General features: G+C 40.2%; 1 protein-coding gene across 1 annotated transcript in view; it reads right to left on the reverse strand.

The window, feature by feature from the left end:
- The window catches only part of ADGRG2 (adhesion G protein-coupled receptor G2), a 102742-nt gene that overhangs the window by 30237 nt on the left and 54323 nt on the right, over window positions 1-18182 (reverse strand). Inside the window, exons 9-19 of the mRNA XM_069946218.1 lie at window positions 18063-18137; window positions 16402-16467; window positions 15723-15791; window positions 11813-11857; window positions 9886-9927; window positions 8580-8602; window positions 7611-7654; window positions 6860-6889; window positions 3939-4057; window positions 3232-3274; window positions 1715-2469 (exon numbers count right to left, since the gene is read on the reverse strand). Of these exons, the coding sequence (XP_069802319.1) occupies window positions 1715-2469; window positions 3232-3274; window positions 3939-4057; window positions 6860-6889; window positions 7611-7654; window positions 8580-8602; window positions 9886-9927; window positions 11813-11857; window positions 15723-15791; window positions 16402-16467; window positions 18063-18137 (1311 nt within the window). The remainder of the gene's footprint in view (window positions 1-1714; window positions 2470-3231; window positions 3275-3938; window positions 4058-6859; window positions 6890-7610; window positions 7655-8579; window positions 8603-9885; window positions 9928-11812; window positions 11858-15722; window positions 15792-16401; window positions 16468-18062; window positions 18138-18182) is intronic.

Here is an 18182-nt window from a genome sequence, read left to right on the forward strand (position 1 = left end):
ATGGTGAGTGTGTATAGGGGCTAATTGTACCAATTTTGAGATTTGGAGAAAGGCCTGTGCTCTGCTATGTACAGCCACCTCAGTGAGACAGCAGCAGCTGATGGTGATAAGGGACTGGGGCTCCTATGCTGGGTCAGGGACTGGTTACATTAGGAGCCCCTACAGCTGTATGAGTTGCTCCTGTCCTGGGAGCTAATACATTGGTGTATTTCTCTATAGCTATAATCACTGTGGAGGATAATGCATGTATCTGATGTATGTACTGGTAGTTATTGTGGGGTCCCAGCCAGATAAGCTGAAAGTACATGCACTATCCTCCACAGTGACTATAGCAACTCTCCTGTCAGCTCCCGAGCTCCTCTGCTAACAGCCGCCCCTCCCCCCTGATACAGCAGAGCAAGGCAGGGGACAGAGAAGAGGCCGGCTGCAGTACAGAACTCCTTACACACAGCCTGTCCATCAGTCTCCCCATCCCCCTGCACATACGTCCTCTCCTTTCCCCTGACAGCTCCCGGAGCTCCTCTGCTAGCCCCCCCAGCAGAGCGGCACAGATAAGAGGCCGGCTCCAGTCCTGTACATAACTCCTCACATTGTGCGGCCGCCCAGCTACCTCCTCATCTGCCTGCTGCCCCCGCTGTCTGGCCGCACATACAGAGCCCCGGCACTGATGTCGCTCCCTCACTGCACCTCCGGCCGCACACAGGACCTCTCACAGGACTTTCTGTAAGTTGTGCACTTGCGCCCCCTCCCTCCCACAGCTGTGTACTGCGCATGTCTTTGGACATGTGCAGCACACAGCTTAGGAAACACAGTGTAAGTGAACGGGACGGACTCCGTCCCGTTCACTTTAATGCTGTGTGTATGCCGTACAGCATCTGTGTAGATGTCGTGAAATGACGTCATACACAGATGCTCCCCAACATGGCAGTCCCCTGTGCAAACATCACAGTGTTTTAAAACACTGATGACACATGCCAAATTTTTTTTGTAAAGAAAAAAAAAAGCGACACTATCCCTTTAAAGGGGTTATCCAGCGCTACACAAATATGGCCACTTTCCCCCTACTGTTGTCTCCAGATTGGGTGGGGTTTTGAAACTCAGTTCCATTGAAGTAAATGGAGCTTAATTGCAAACTGCACCTGAACTGGAGAGAGCTGCGGCATGAGACGTGACATCTCAAGGCAGCTCAGCCATTCAGCGACCGTAGCAAAGCCCTGCCTCGGCCGCTGAATGGCTGAGCTGCCTTGAGAGACCTCGTCTCATGCGGCAGCTCACACCAGGAAGCGGGCGCGATCCGGGACCCGGTGCTGGAACGGGGTAGGTAAGTGACCTCCTTTGTCCATAACCACCCCATCCCCGGCCATAACTGAAAAAATGTTTTAGGCAGCTGAACTGATAGCCAAGTATAGACCACATGAGTTATTGTAGTGATATTTAGGTAGGGCTATTACCAGCACTGTAAGAGCTATGATCAAGTTTCCAACTGAATAATGAACATTTAATAATGAACATAATATAATAATAGTAAATAATATATAATATAATATATAATAATAGTATAGTAAACATTTTCTAGCATATATGTCTATATCTGCATATATGTATTTTAAAGAGACATGAAAAAAGCACCACCCTAGATACTGCCATAGTATGTTTTACTGTCATATGTGGTAATAAAAAAATTCTACAAAATGAAGAGAATATTTCAATTTACCTGTAATGTTCGGTGCCTGTGTTACATGACCTGTACTGCTGGAACCACTTGTAGTTGTTACACTATGATTGTTTCCAGAAGTTGTTTCAGATCCACTGGGAAGGCTTGACATTGGTCCAATAGTAACAGTGGTATTGAGGGTACTATTTTTTGTAGGTCCATTATTAGCTGTTGTAATAAATCTATTCATAGTTGTGCCACTGCTATCTGTCGAAATAGATCCGTTATTAGTAATCCATGTAGATCCATGGTTAACTGTTGTATAAGTTTTACTGTCAAGCGTCGTCGAAGATCCTTGGTTATCTGTTGTATGTATGTCATTGCCACCTGTTCCATTAAGTTGCCTGTTAGTTGTCATTGTTCCTTTGTCTACTGTTGTATCGGACTCACGATTAGTAGTTGTTGCAGTTCCACTGCTGTCTGTTGCAGTAGATCCATTAGAATTAGTTGATGCAAATTGACTGGTACGTGTTGTTTCGAATGTTGTGTTCACCGTTAACGTAACGTCACTTTTAATTGTTGCATTGGACTTATCAATAGTTGTACTTAGTTTACTGTCTAAAGTTGCATTAGACACAAAATTAAAAAAAGTTGAACTAGATTCTTTCGTAGAAGCTGTAGAAGGTCCACTGTAAACAGTTGCACCACTAAGACTAGTTTTACCAATCGTCGGGTTACTAATTTCAGAGGTTGAAGACTGGGATCCTCTAGTAACACTGGAGCCACCAGTAGTACAGGCAGGAGTACTCATAACGCTGCAAGAACAAGAACAAGCTTATACTTTGAGACTAAACAACAGTTGATGTCAAGATACGTCTGTAGTAATCCTCAAGAGTAGTGGCTTGGAAAGAAAGAGCAGCTAACATCTGTATTATGGCCGCAAGTCCTGGCCAAATCACAGGTCTGGCTGGGACGTGTGGCTGTAACATGGATATATGATTCTAGTGTGAACCCAGCCTAAAGCTATATTCCCATCATATTTTGTCACATTTAGGGTATATGCTAGGCAATGCCTGGCAACCCATTGATCCAACATGCCAAAACTGTCTGTGTTGGTGCATATGCATTTGTACACCTTATTTTTTGCCGTACCCTAGAAGTGCAATGCATAAAATGTATTGTACATATGGGTGTTGTATGCAACTGTATGCCGTAAAGTTGCAGATGTCAGGGTTTGAGTCTAGGACAAGTGTTAAGCAAGTGCACCAGTGTATATGTAGAACAATAACCATAGAGGTAGGGTAGACAGCTGCTATGGGGCCCGGGGATGTACAGGGAAAATAAGAGCTGTCGTGTCTTTCTGCTTAACCCTTTATGTACTGCAGTGTATAGGTGACCTAGTGTTCACTTACATGCTGCAACACAAAAAAGGGTTAATAAGTAGAGAACAAGGAGATCTCTGCTTCACTGCTCTGATAACCCTTATATACTCTTATATAGTGTAAGTACTATATGTTGGTGCTATATAAATAAATCTTATCATTGTCAGGCATTAGCACAGAAAATGTAATGCTCACCATTTGGGGGATAAACACTCCTCATGGCAACAGCAGTAATAATCTACAATAAATACAATAAAATAGTACTTTAGAAATCTTACTAACACCATCCACTTGTATCTTATATATGTAGGCAAAATAACTTCTGGGCAATAGTGGTATGATGGTGAAACATGTTTTCTCTGTGACTGCAGCAGAAATAGTCAATGATATGTCAAAAGTAAATTTCTTCATTTATTTTTCATGTTTGTGACTGTACCATCAGGCCCAGGCTGAAGCACTGGAGGCGGGCCGACCCACCCCCAGTGGGAGGAAACCCCAGCCCCTCCATGACGTGACTCCATAAGAATCAATGGAACCCTATCATAGAGGGGCGGGGGTTTCCTCCCACTAGGGGTGGGTCGGCCGCCTCCAGTGCTTCAGCCTGGGCCTGGTGGTACAGTCAATTTAACATTAATAGGTCTGTGTGAACATATTGTATCTGTGCACCAGTCTTACGGAAATCTTCTCCCCTATGTCCCATACATCTACGGAGGGAGCTCATACCTCGCAATAATTCCAGTAAATCTGCAATGGCTGTTGCAGATGTACAACAGGCACAAGGATGATATTCCCCCCACTATGTTTTCGTTTATTTCAGTTATTTGTTACCACCAACCAAGACTGCAAATTTGATGAAAACTTCTGGTATAAACCATATATTGTGTAAAGAAGGGACAACTTACCTATTCTATTTACAGTCTGTACATGTTGCTTAACTGCATCAACATTATTAGTCAAAAAACCACAGATGTCAATGACAGTATCGTTAATTCCAGATATCAAGAATTTGCAGTTCTTCATACTATAAAAAGTAGGAATTAAAGAAAGAAAAGACAGGTCCACATTAAACTATATATATATATATATATATATATATATATATATATATATATATATATATATATATATATATATACACACACAAAGATAGCTACTTTCTGTTTTATCAGTGGTTGGCTTTCATGTATGTCATTGCATTTACATCTTGTGCCACTACATGTACTGTGTGTGGATACCCTGGGGCAGACTTATTATTTCTGTTTTAATTTAGGAGGCTCAAAGGTAGACCAAGCAAAGAGAAGCTATGACAAACTGTTCGTAGTTGCACAAACTGGCTAAACCGAGAGCCAACACTTTTTGCACAATTTTTTACTTTTTTGGAGTTTTGTTTCCCGTCTAATTTACTAAGGTTTTTTTCTAAAGTTTGTGGTGCATCTACTTTGCTTTTAGCTGACCAACTGTACAGTGGTAAGTATTCACATTAGTGACATGATTGGCACAGTTTGATGGATAGTGGTACAAGTAGGCACACAGAGTCACATGAGAAAAACAGCCAAACATAACAAAGGCAATCAGGCTCAATAAATGTTGTTGGATAAGAAATTAAAACCCTGATTTGTAAGGATTCTAAAAACTGTAACCCAGTAAATTTACTAGGTCACTGTTTGGTAAATTCGGAGTATCTTAATCCTGCTCCATGTAATTTAAAGGGGTTGTCCACTGAAAATTTTTTTCTTTCAAATCAACTGGTGTTAGGAAGTTTTACTTCTATAAAAAAATCTCAAGTCTTCCCATACTTATTAGCTGCTGTATGTCCTGCAGGAAATGCTTTATTTTCAGTCGGACACAGTGCTCTCTGCTGACATCTCTGGCCGAGACAGGAACTGTCCAGAGCAGAAGAGGTTTTCAATCGGGAGTTTCTGTCTCAGCCAGAGATGTCAGCAGAGAGCACTGTGTCCGACTGAAAATAAAGCATTTCCTGCAGGACATACAGCAGCTAATAAGTATGGGAAGACAAGATTTTTTAATAGAAGTAAATTACTAATCTATATACCTTTGATGTGAGTTGATTTGAAAGAAAAAGATTTTCACTGGACAACCCCTTTAACATGAAAGGCAAGGGGAGAGGTATATGGAGCCGGCTCCAAGGCTGAGCACGACCCATACACAGTGAGTGAGTGTTGGCTACTAACTGACATCATTGATCACACTGATGACAGTCATTTAACTCTTTGAATGATCAGTAGTAATGGAGGCATTTACATGGATAAATGACAGGTGCAGCACAAGTCAGATGTGAGATTAGCACCCCGCAGTATAAGTACTATGGCAGCCAGAAGCCATGTGTCTGAACTATTAAGATTAAATTTTGTTGATCCCACATAGCAAATCACATGCCATGCATTTTATGGTAGCAGGAATGACCTGCTTACTGCCAAAACCTCACGCCAATACTCTGTGCTCCTTCTCCCTGACACAGTTGACCTCTCCCTCCTTCTACAAACTCTTTCATCCTTTGGTGTTACAGTCTCGGCCCTCTCCAGGGGATCTCCTCTTACCTCTCCAACAGCAATGTTAGTGTCTCCCACTCGCACACCCCCTCCTGTCCTCATCCCCCTTACTGTTGATGTCCCCAAGGCTCTATCCTAGGGCCTTCATCTATACTTTTAGGCTGGAATCCCATTGATTTGAGTACCAACTCTAGGCTAATCTCTGGTATCCTGGATAGCAGAGTGTCTGTATCCTCCTTCTCCTCCCGCTTTCTAAAACTCAACATGGACAAAATAATTATCTTCCCTATCTCGCTCGACCCCCCCCATGTAATCTTTCAATTACAGTGAATGACTGCATTCTGTCCCCTAAGGCAGCGGTCACTTTGAGTTTGATTCTACCATGCTATTTCAACCGCACAGCTAGACTTTGACCACCTCCTGTCGCCTGCAACTCAAGACCTTTTCCTGAATCTGCTCTTTTCTCAACCCCGACTTAACAACACTGCTGGTACATGTTCTCATTACCTCCTACCTGGACTACTGCAACATCCTCCTCTCTATGCTCAACCCTGTTGCCCGACTAATCCACCTCTCCCCTCGCTCAGTCTCTCCCTTCTGCCAATCCCTTTACTGGCTTTCCATTGGCTGTACATCACACAACCTTATTCATGTAACGTGTTTTTTTATTTGTTCTGCAGGTCAACTCTTATATTACCCCTTACTATTTGTTTGTATATATATATATATATATATATATATATATATATATATACTGTGTATATATATATATATATATATATATATATATATCCCTCAGGAATTAGGGGGGCTTTAAAAGTGAATAATAATATTGGTGAAAGATATTGCACAACATATATTTTTTAAAATGAATAGTTATTGTGGTAGTTTTTGGCATACTTTGGCGCCTCTTGCTTGGTGAGCCTGCCCCAATACCCCTAATATATAAGTAATTGTAAGGGAAGTTTTACATTAGAGGTTGGTACACAACATAATTATACAACTTCATCCTCTTAAAATGGGATGAAAAGTGGCCTATAACACAGAGCGATATATAAGCCTGTTCAGTTGATAATCGTTCTGCGGAATCGGGCCCTAACAGGTGATCACACACCTATGATGCCACATAATTCTATATGCCTCTATCCAAGGTTTTTCATTTACTCAAATACTCTTTGACTGGGTACAGACAGATGTCAGGGTGATATGTTGTAATGTGTACTTCAATTTTTTTTATTCTAATAAGAATACATAGTCAGCCAATCTCCTTTTTTACCCATAAACATCATTCACAAGTTCCTAAGTATACTTACATGTACGGTATATCATGTATCCTCAGGTAACTGATAAGAAAAAAAGATACATGAGTATGTTATCCGTACAACCGTCCTAAAATTATTTGAAAACTACAGTATACTGTAAGTGTGAAAATCCATCAGGAAAGAATCTCCAAGGCTTGTATACAGGAAATTAAGAACAATATTTTGAGAACTGTGTGATCTTATAAGGAATCTGTGACCAAACTAATGAAACAATTACAGACTCCCTCTGTTCGGTTAAATAAAATTTACTCTGAAAGCATTCCTTATTTCAGAGTAAGTTATGTTCACACTGAGAAAATGGGGAGGAATCCCGCCTGCTTCAGTGTCAGACTGCTTGTGCGCCTTTGCTCTCCTCCGCATGACATGTCAATTCTTTGAGTGGAGGCACACAAGCCCTCTCAGGGAGATGCCGTCTGACACTGAAGCAGATAGAATTCCGCTCCATTTGCTCAGTGTGAACATTCCCTAATCGTAGGTGGAATACTGTTCAGAAACACCATTTAGGTGCCGGATGAGATTAATCAATCAGGATGCGAGAAGAGGTAATATCGCTGGGGGCCATCCGGATTACTTGAATCCCTATTCGAGCAGTGTTCTTACTATGATTAGTAAATCATGTGTCGCTGTGCATTTCAAAATAAATCTGGCATAGCTGTCATGAGGCTTGTGTGAACAGAGGATAAGCACTACACCGTACAAAAAAAAAATATTTATAAAAAAAAAATATAGGAATAGCACTCACCTCTCTAGTATTGTTTGTCCCACTGTACAAGTCTGAGAAAAGAGCTTTAAAAAATATAATAACTAAATACATTTTTATGGAGGGAACATATTTATATCATAAATCACTGTCAGGATTCATATCTAGAGATGAGCAAACCTGGAGCATGCTCGAGTCCACCCGAACCCGAACTTTCGGCATTTGATTAGTGGTGGCTGCTGAAGTTGGATAAAGCCCTAAGGCTATGTGGAAAACATGGATATAGTCATTGGCTGTATCCATGTTTTCCAGACAACCTTAGAGCTTTATCCAACTTCAGCAGCCCCAGATAATCAAATACCGATTGTTCGGGTTCCGGTGGACTCGAGGTTCGCTCATCTCTATTCATATCCAGAACTGGAGAAATCATAGCTGCTTTCGTCCAAAAAACAGCACCACTTTTGCCTTCAGTTTATGTTAGGTATTGCACCAGGTGAGATGTGATACCACATGCAACCAGAAGAACAGGTGTGGTGCTGTTTTTGAAAGAAAGCTGCTATGTTTTTGTTTTATTAAATCCTGGATAAACCCCTTAATCACAGATTAGCCATATATACCCATGTAGGTTGCGCCTAAAGCTTTATACATAATTTGAAAAGACATGTTTATTTTACATGGGGTAAAGCATCTGAATGTGACAATTATTGGCCCATATAAAACACCCAGCAATTAGCCAAAAATCAAACAATTAACTGTAATTTGTATTGACTGATCACAGGGATGGCACAGCACTAAGAATCATCGTCACTCAGCGACCCCCCCATCCCCATTGTAAATGGGGCCAACAATGATGTAAGTGAAGGGCCACACAAACAATCCTGTATGTATTTGTAAGCCCTTATTTTTTATTGTGGTCTCAAGAATGAGAATAAGAAACAGTTACCAAATGTCCCAGGTTTCAATGGAAATTTGAAATTTGTAAAAATATAATTGACAAAAAAAAATACTTACGCTTTTCAAAATAATTTCATAAGCTGTTAAAGAAAAAAAATACAATCATGTAAAAAAAAGCACTGAAAGAGAATATGGTTAGCAGTTCCAGTCTTTAATTGTTAAAATATAATGCATTTGTTGGAGATATGAACCCAGGCTGCTGGTATTGTGGCTATGTCATTCTGAGGGGGTGAGCCACACACATTGATACAATGCATTTGTTACTTTGATAAAAATTGTTATTTATGTAATGTCACTGGCCGCATGTGGTTTATCTATACTAAGGGCTGGCGTTGTAAATAGTGTATAATGCTACTGCTGCCAGTAACAGTCACTTATAACAATGTACTTGACTTAGACTTACGATAGATGTTTTTATGAACAATGAATGACAATCTATGAAAATTTAGATCTAACATTGTGGATACTTCCAACTCTATGGGCAGTAGGGCAACTGATGGGTTGTAATTGACAGTCAATATAATATATGTATTTACAGCAGCTATTATTTAGCTGTTGCGAATGCTTTATCTAGTTGTCTGTGCTTTTTTGTAGCACTGTGGAGTAAGCCCTGCAAAGATGGAACAGATTCTCTAATGGCTAGGATCAGAAAAACCTCCAAATCCAATTGTTTCACCCCCAGATCCTAAAACCAATAACAACAGCAGCAGCACCTAAGTTTTTTACAGACATCACATGTAACATGTACAGAAACCTGACATCCGTAGAAGAAAAGAATCAATCCAGCATAATCAGTAGAGATGAGCGAACCTTGAGCATGCTCGAGTCCATCCGAACACGAACTTTCGGCATTTGATTAGCGGTGGCTGCTGAAGTTGGATAAAGCCCTAAGGCTATGTGGAAAACATGGATATAGTCATTGGCTGTATCCATGTTTTCCAGACAACCTTAGAGCTTTATCCAAGTTCAGCAGCCCCCGCTAATCAAATGCCGAACGTTCGGGTTCGACTCGACTCGAGCATGCTCAAGGTTCGCTCATCTCTAATAATCAGTAAAACTTCTGCTTCGCTTTATTCCAAAAAAGTAAAAACAGGACAATTCACACCAACGTGCAACACACCTGCTAGTCTTTAGTGACGCATGAACACATTGTGAGCCAGAAGTGAATTCTTAAAGCAATTTCATCTAGTCTTGCCCCCCAGTGCATCGATCAGTGAAGGTAATGTATATCAGTAAGTTCAACATTATAACAAATAATGTTTTTTAATAACATGAGATTTTTTTATCATGAGAAATCAAGTGATTTGTTGATGTGAAAAAACACATATTATATCGGTTAAACCTATAGTAATAAAAGATGTACCTGAGCCGTGATCACAAGTTGTGTTACAAAGATCTGATTGCCCTGTAAATGAGAATTTAACAAATCAATTACTTGAGTTATTATAAAAAAAAAAAAAAAAAAAGCTTTCTGGAGTAACATTTTATCCTCTGAGAATTACTATACTAATTTTCCAGAAAGTCAGCATCCCTGCATGTAAAACTGGATATGAAGATGGGTGGATTTAGAACGTGCAATGGGGCCCATTGATGCGGTGGGCCCCATAGCAGCCGCTATGCTACAGTGGTAAGTACGCCACTGCATGAGACGTAACCTATCAGCTACTGATGACCTATCCTGTGTGTAGGCCATCAGTGAGTTTTCCTTTGAAATACCCTTTTACAGGAGAAGTCCCATGAAAAATAAAAAAATAAAAAAACACAGGAAGGCAGGGGGTACAGAAATAAAAACCCATCCTTACACCCATAGCTCCACTCCTGGGTCCAGCTGACAGGTGCACATGCCCACTGCCAATCGTGACTGGGGCGGGACATCGGGCAATCGCTTAGTGGGGCCATGATGTGCATGATTTCAGACTAAAAATAGCTGCCAGCGGGACTCGGGAGCGGTGCTACAGAGGCATGAGGACTGGTAAGTATACACGTTCCCACACACCCCTGCCTGCCTTGCTTTTTTTATTTTCATGGGACTTCCCTTTTTAGTTTCACATTACTATCACACACACAAAAAAAGTGGTTTTGTGAACATGTGTTTAAAGAAAAAATTGATCAAATTGTTTGAAATTGTCTTAAGAAAGATTTTTATAATAAATCAACAAGTGTGGCCATGACATTGTTTTTGTCTATTAAAAAAAAAAACTGCAGCATAAATGCCAGCAAGTCTCTGAGCTTAAGGGCAATGTATGATGCTCATTACCACTGCAGTTGGTGCTGCCCGGGGCACTATTCAGAGTACACCGTTCGTTTGTACCAAGCACACCCTCTATATTATTGTAAGGGTGGTGTACTTTGTATCCTCCTCTATGTGACTCACTGGTGTGAGAGTCTCCAAATCATACTCTATTTTTAAACAGTGCTGCAGTGGAATACAAGGATTGTGAAATAATGACATAAATTCTTATGAAATGGGTGCGGCAGGTAACCTACTCTAGAAAACGACAGATGAACTGATTATATCTGATACAAGCAGATAAACCATCTCCAACAGGGTACTATCCCAGCAGGACTATAGGAGAAGTACTATAATAGTGCTGTAGAAGGGACAGCATCAAGGTATCCTGGTGGTGTTTAGAGATGAGTGAACCTGCTGAGGTTCGGGTTCGTATGAACCTGAACTCTCGGCAATGATTCCCGCTGTCTGCCCGCTACGTGAAGAGGGTGGATATAGCCTGAGGACGGCCTGGAAAACTGGGATACAGCCATAGCCAGTTTTCTAGGCGGTCCTCCGGCAGTATCCACCTTCTCCACGGAGCCATCAGACATCGGGAATCAGACGCCGAGAGTTCAGGTTCATCTTGGCAGGTTCACTCATCTCTAGTGGTGTTATGGAGAACTTTGTAAATTTGGTCTTAAATGGGACTGACCACAAACCAGCTTGGTTTTGAATTGCTTCTCCTGACACCCAGCCGTGGGGGTAGATTTACTAAAGGCTGGCATGTCTTACACCAGTCTACACATAAATTCACTTTAGTAAGATGTGCCAAATTTATGAAAAGATGCGCACCCCCTAATAGACCTACTCAGTCTCAGTATAGACCTACTGTGCAGCTCCCCGAGGCTACTAGCTGCATTTGCGGCAGTAGCTTTTTGTTCCGGCGCACAAGGCTAGGAGAGGGACGGCAACTAGTCACGGTTCTCTGCCTGTCAGCGCATAGTGCAGGGATGATTGACCAGTAACTAGTCTCTCTGCCTGTCAATCATCATTGGTTGTAATTTCTATAAGCACTTACAGGTCTCAAATGCAGTGGTGTCATTGAAGGAGCAATTCACGCTTCCTGTAATGGTAAATACAAACACAAATAATACAATATTAGTTTTAAAGATAGTTATTACAGCAACATAACACAATAGGGCTGGACATTTATTGTGCAGATGTTTATGTGGCATACTTACATTCCTATGTTATGCCTAACAAGGTATTCCCCTGCCCATGGTGAGCCAAAATGGTCAAAATAATTTATAGTGCCACTTTCTTAAAGAGAGTCTAGCACCACAAGATTTTTTAGATTATAATAAGATACTTTTATATTATCTCAAGATATATAAATGCTTATATATGCTTGTAATATTTTCTTTATATATAGTGACTAGGGCCCCACTTACCTTTGTTAGCCTAGGTTTTTGCATCTGTTTCGCTGTATCCATTTTTTATTGTACAGAAAAAAGTTTTTTGTGTACCCTTAAAAAATGTTTTAAAAAGGATCCATTTTGATCAGTTTTTTTTTTTTAATAATGTAAGTAAATTGAAATCCTGATGGAAGACATACGACTACATCCATTTTTACCATCATTGTTTTTCCCAATTAAACAGATATGTTAGACACACAGCAAAAACGCAGTGTGAACCTAGCCTTAATATGCACAAAATATTTCCTCAACTGAGATGTTATTCTTGGTTCTCGGTGTATTTCCTGCTTCTGTCTAGTAAATGTTTGTCTCCAATTGATGTCATTCTAAAATAAGGAAATGAATTAGGAGAACTAAGGCTATGGTGGCCTTGGCTTGTCCTGAGGGGAAGGAAGCATTGTTTGGACATGACCCATATACACGCTTCTGCTCTGGGTGGTGAGTAGCTGCCTGTACTTTACCTTCTGTCACAGTTTCCACATCTGACAGTGGGTTAGCATGTGTATAGCCCATAGCTTACTCCTCATCGTGCCGGATATCTAATAGTGTTGAGCACTGTAGCTCCAAATAGGCAGAAGGCCATGACTTTCTCTGGCACAGTTCACACTTATCTATGAGAATACTAGTCTTTTCAATTTGGTTCTATAAATTTACTAAGGCTGCTCTGCCAGGATTTTGTCCGCAGATGCATGAGATTTACACTTTGGCGTAATGTATTGGCCTAGAATAAGCCAAAAAAAATATATCTCTGATGTTAGAACAGAAGTAAAAAGTTACGGTAGACTAGTCGGACAGTCTAGTGCTGCGCCAGCTTTATCAGCCAGAACCAATGTGCTATATCTGGCACTGGGGCCCAAATTTAGTCTTGTAGGCGTGCCAAAGACTCTTATATCACTTGTGCCACATTTAATAGAATTCTTGGACACTTTGTAACACAGAAACATAGAAGATTGTTGGCAGTAAAAGACTTGCCTTGTTTTATGTTATTTTTGTGTTAGGATAGATATATGTGTATCCCAGGCAGGTTCACGTTCAGTTATTGTAGATTTACCAACCATATCTGCTGGAAGTTTGTTCCAAGCATCTACTACTCTTTCAATAGAGTATTATTTTTTTCTTGTGGTGTTTCTGATCTTTCCCCCAACTAGCTTGAGATTGTGTCCCCTTGTTTTTCTGCTGAGTTTCTTATTATTACTTCTTTCTTGAAATATATTTAGCTCAATAACATATTAAAGGTTTCAATCATGTCCCCCCTTTCCCCTATTCCTCCAGACTTTCCTATTACACAGGATGATTATTGTTTGGATAATTACTAAATCGTTCGGAACTAATCAATAATTGTTCGGTTAGCGATTAAACAAGAAATTGTTGATTGCTTAATGAGACTGTAAAAAACTAATAACCTGTAACCCCATCTATAACATCTAACCTTATTAATGGCTGAATGGATCATATTATCTTTGGCATTAGTGGAATCAAATTATTATCATCCAAGATATATCTACACTGTATTCCAGTCTCATTCTCTTCTCTACTCTCATATTGAGTATAGGGCTGAACTCTCACCTAGTAATTTCTTGACCTCCAAAATGGTGGATGACTGGAAGTCCTAATATGGTCGTGTCTAAATGGTCACGTGGGTAATGTATGGATCATAGTGAGATATAGCTACGTGTCCAGCTTGACCAATCCACTTGGAGCTTTGCCAGTATACCATTTTTGGGATATAAGTTGTACTGGGTGTAACCATTTGGGCATAAGTGTATATATTTTCCCGGTCAAGAGAGTATATAGACTTAGGAGGTTAGTTGGTTGGGGGGTCTTTTGTATACCATCTTTCAAGAGAAGCCTCCACGCACATCTGGGGTTTGTTAGCCCCCACCTCAGGAATTCACCCAAGGAAGTTCTTTGTTCTCTAGTCAAATCTTCAGTCACCATTGGAAAGAGACTACATCCCCATCATTTTTGGGACACAGAGACATTCTAAGACATTTGTAAGACTATTGCCTTATTACTCTTACGATTGATATCCTGATTATATGATATTTGTACCTCCTTTGGTGAAGAATTAAACCCACCATATTTTTACCTACAAGTTTTCTTCTGCCGTCCTGGATAATTAAAATTTCCCTCCAAAGCACACTTTTCCTTCTTTTTTAAACCTCATCCTTATTACAGAGACCTGGACCTATTTTTATCGTTGCTCGTTCGCATGGAATAAGACGTCGTTCATTTGTTCGCAGTATCGACGAACGCAATAGCGACGACAAGACAACCGCAAGAACGATCATAACTAATGATTATCGTTCTGTGTAATTGGGTGAACGATTTCAAGTCATTCGCAATAGCGGTTATTAGAGAATGTTTATCGTTAACGATGTTCTGAACGATAATCATCCATTGGTATAGGACCCTAATTCTGTGGAACCCGACTTTTTTTTTTCTTACACGGAGCAGTGAGAGGATGTCCTGCAGCACAGTCTTTTCCCAGCATGCTCTCGATTGGTACGGGTCTGAATACTCAGACCTGAACTGATCAAAACTTGAGACTTGACATGTCTCTATGACATAAAATGCAAAAAATGGCCACAGAAGGAGTTGCTGCCTCCTGCTGGCTTGCACTTTACCCATCTCCTGTGGGTGTTTTAAACAGACATTAGTTGGATCCTTTATGCCCAGTTTTAGGCGTAATATGAGCCCAGGAGACGCAATTGCTAGGGTAGGGCCATCTCTCTGAGGGCACCTTAGTGTGGTGAGATGGCTCATTCTGTCTGATCAAATAGTTTGCTAAGAACCTCATTTTTGGAATCTTTACAACATGTTTTTATTGTGTGTACGCTGGAAGGAGTATGTGCGGTAAGTTCTGGCACTTGCAGGTTGCTGTTGCACTTTCCTGTTTATGTCTCTATGACACGTCAAAAAAGTTTTTTTTACAAACAACAGGTACACTTTAAAGTGGTTATCCAGAATTAGAAAAACATGGCCACATTCTTTCAGAGATAACACGACTCTTGTCTCCAGTTCAGGTGTGGTTTGCAGTTAGGTTCCATTCACTTCAATGAAACAGAGTTACAAAACCTGCACCCAAACTAAAGACTAGAGTCTCTGGAAGAAAGTGGCCATTTTTTACTAACTCTGGATAACACCTTTAAAGCGACTCTGTACCCACTTTGTGCCCCCCTCCCCCCCCCCCCCAACTACTTATACCTTCCTGTAGCTGACTTATCATCAGCTACAGGAAGGTATGTTTCTACACGCTGGTCTCGCTTTCCAGTGCTCGAATATCATACTTTATTGTAGCTGGAGCCGTGCCTTAGAGGCGTGGCTTAGAGCGATCATGCCCTAGGCCAGTGCAGCCTGTGTGGTGGTGTTACCACCAGCAAGGACTTATCATCAGCTACAGGAAGGTATAAGTAGTTGTGGGGGGGCACAAAATGGGTACAGAGTCGCTTTAAGTCTTTACTGATTGTCTGACTACTTTTCTACCTATATGCCAGATAAGAATGTGCTTACCGTTCGTTACTTGCACCATCGCAGACTCAGAGGTCATATATGTACTCCAAGAAGTTACATCACTACTCCCTGTAAGGGCCAAAAATACATTACTAAAGATATAATTCTGGAATATGTAAAATAGCACTGTATACTATATATTTCAAATTTTTTTTATACTGTGCCATTTAATACACCATATTTGACAAATAAATTGGAATTGTTAGCAGAACAGATATACAGTCAGCAAAATTATTGGCACACCAAGTGTGAGACATAAAGAGAGAAAGACGACTAATGGAAAGATTTACAGCTCTTCAGTGTTTTGGGGACACTCCTATTTTTGGCTGACACATACTGAAGCTTAATACTGCTATAACTAGTGCTACGTAAAATTGTCATTACGGTATTTCCTTTTGTCTATCAACATTTAGAACATAACATTATATTGCATGTATATGAGTACTGTATGCAAACCAGAGGACCAACTCCCATTGCTTGAGCTGCAATTCAGCCCTAATCCTTCGAAGCAAACGCCCTATGGTCCCTTGAGCATAATGGCATGCAGACACTGAAACAGCTGTTGGTCACACAGACAACGCTGGCAGGTGTGGAACTGGCATCAGTGCCTTTTTTTTTTGCAGCTTATCAAACAATAGATTCTACACAGAAATTGAATTCCTTATTTCATACAACTCACCGTTATTTAAGTTTGTTGTCACTGAAGATGTTGAAAATGTACTAGTGCTCGAAAAACTATCATTTCCTGAAAACAAGAAGAAGATGAAATACAACAGGTTTACACTGTACAGAGTATTAATTAATAAAAATGCTAATTTGCTATTCCAAAAATATTCAGCAGATCTGGGGCTCACAGTTGAGTCTTAAAGGGGTAATCCAGGATTAGAAAAACAGTTGTCCATAACACTTTTGTCCATACTGTGTGTGGTATTGCAGCTCCATTAAATTGAATTAAATGGACTTGGGTTGCAATACCAAGCTTTTTCTAATAGAAAACCCAATTAATAGAATTTACAGTATTAGAACTAACATAACATCAGTGGAAATTAATATACAGACAGTATAAAGACAAGTTCGTTGTTGTGGTGCCAAACACCCTTAAGGGTACAAACCCACACACAGTATACGCAGCAGATCTGCAGCAGATTTGATGCTGTGTTCAGTTATTTAGATCTAATCTGCTGCGTATATGCTGCATATACGGTGTGTGGGTTTATACCCTAAAGGGATTATCCTATGAAATAAAAAATCCCATAATAAAAAAAAAACAGTAAGCCCTCATTCACTCGTGATTTTTCTGGGTCGCAAAACCTCCTGCAATTTTTTTCTCTGTGATCAGTTGAAAATCATCCGTATTTGCATCAGAAATTGCATCCCTTTCCGTATCCGTTTACGTAAAATGTGAATAGTACTAGTTTGCATAGATTTGATCTGTTTCTTTTTACAGATGTGACATCCATGACGTCCGCTAGAAATACGGATCCCATAGACTTCTATAGGCAATGCGTACCTCAATCACAATCGGCATTAGGATATGTCTTTTTTTTTTTACAGAATGGATAACGGATCAAAATTTTAACGGACTGTGTGAATTGTTGAACCGTGATTATGGTCCCTTATTAACTAACTTGTTACCACAGATTTGTTTTCCTCCACTGAGCAGCATACAAAGTAGTGCCTCACTCACAGCTCACAGAGATCTCATTTATAAATAATGTTGGGAGAGGTCATATTCCACACAATGGGGGGGATTTATTAACAGCTGTAAAATATACATTGGTGTAAACTGCCCACGGCAACCAATCACAACTCTGCTCTTAGCTCTGGTAAAATGACAGAAGAGCTGTGATTGGTTGCTGTGGGCAGTTTACACCAGTCCATATTTTACACCCTTTGATAACTCTCCTTCTATATTTTTCATGAGACAACCCATTTAGGTAATCTGCTTTAAATAAAAAAAGATAAGACCAGTAATTCTAGGATTTATGCTACGTTTACACGAAACGATAATTCGCCCGATTGTACAATTAACGATGTCGGAGTAACGATTTTTTTCCATAACGATCCACGTTTAGACGGTACGACATATCGTACGGAAAATTCGTTTTGCAATCGCTTAAGCCTATCTCACACATTGGTTAAATCGGTGAACAACTGTTTACACGGAACGATCTGCAAATTTTTTGCGAACGATTAACAACGATTTAAGAAGTTGTTAAAAGATCAAAATGAACGATTTTTTGCTCGTCGTTTGATCGTTCGCTGCGTTTACACGTACGATTATCGTTCGAATTCGATCGTTAATACCATTAATGTATAATTCCAAAAGGATATACTGACCAGTGCTGCTATTTGTGTTTAGTGATGATGTCCAAAGTGTACTGCTTTTGAATGTGCCAATGCTGAATCCACTGACTAAAAGTAACAAGAAGAATGAATGTTATTAAACTAGGATTGAAA

The sequence above is a fragment of the Dendropsophus ebraccatus genome, chromosome 11, assembly GCF_027789765.1.
Source record: "Dendropsophus ebraccatus isolate aDenEbr1 chromosome 11, aDenEbr1.pat, whole genome shotgun sequence".
In the NCBI taxonomy this organism is placed as follows: domain Eukaryota; kingdom Metazoa; phylum Chordata; class Amphibia; order Anura; family Hylidae; genus Dendropsophus; species Dendropsophus ebraccatus.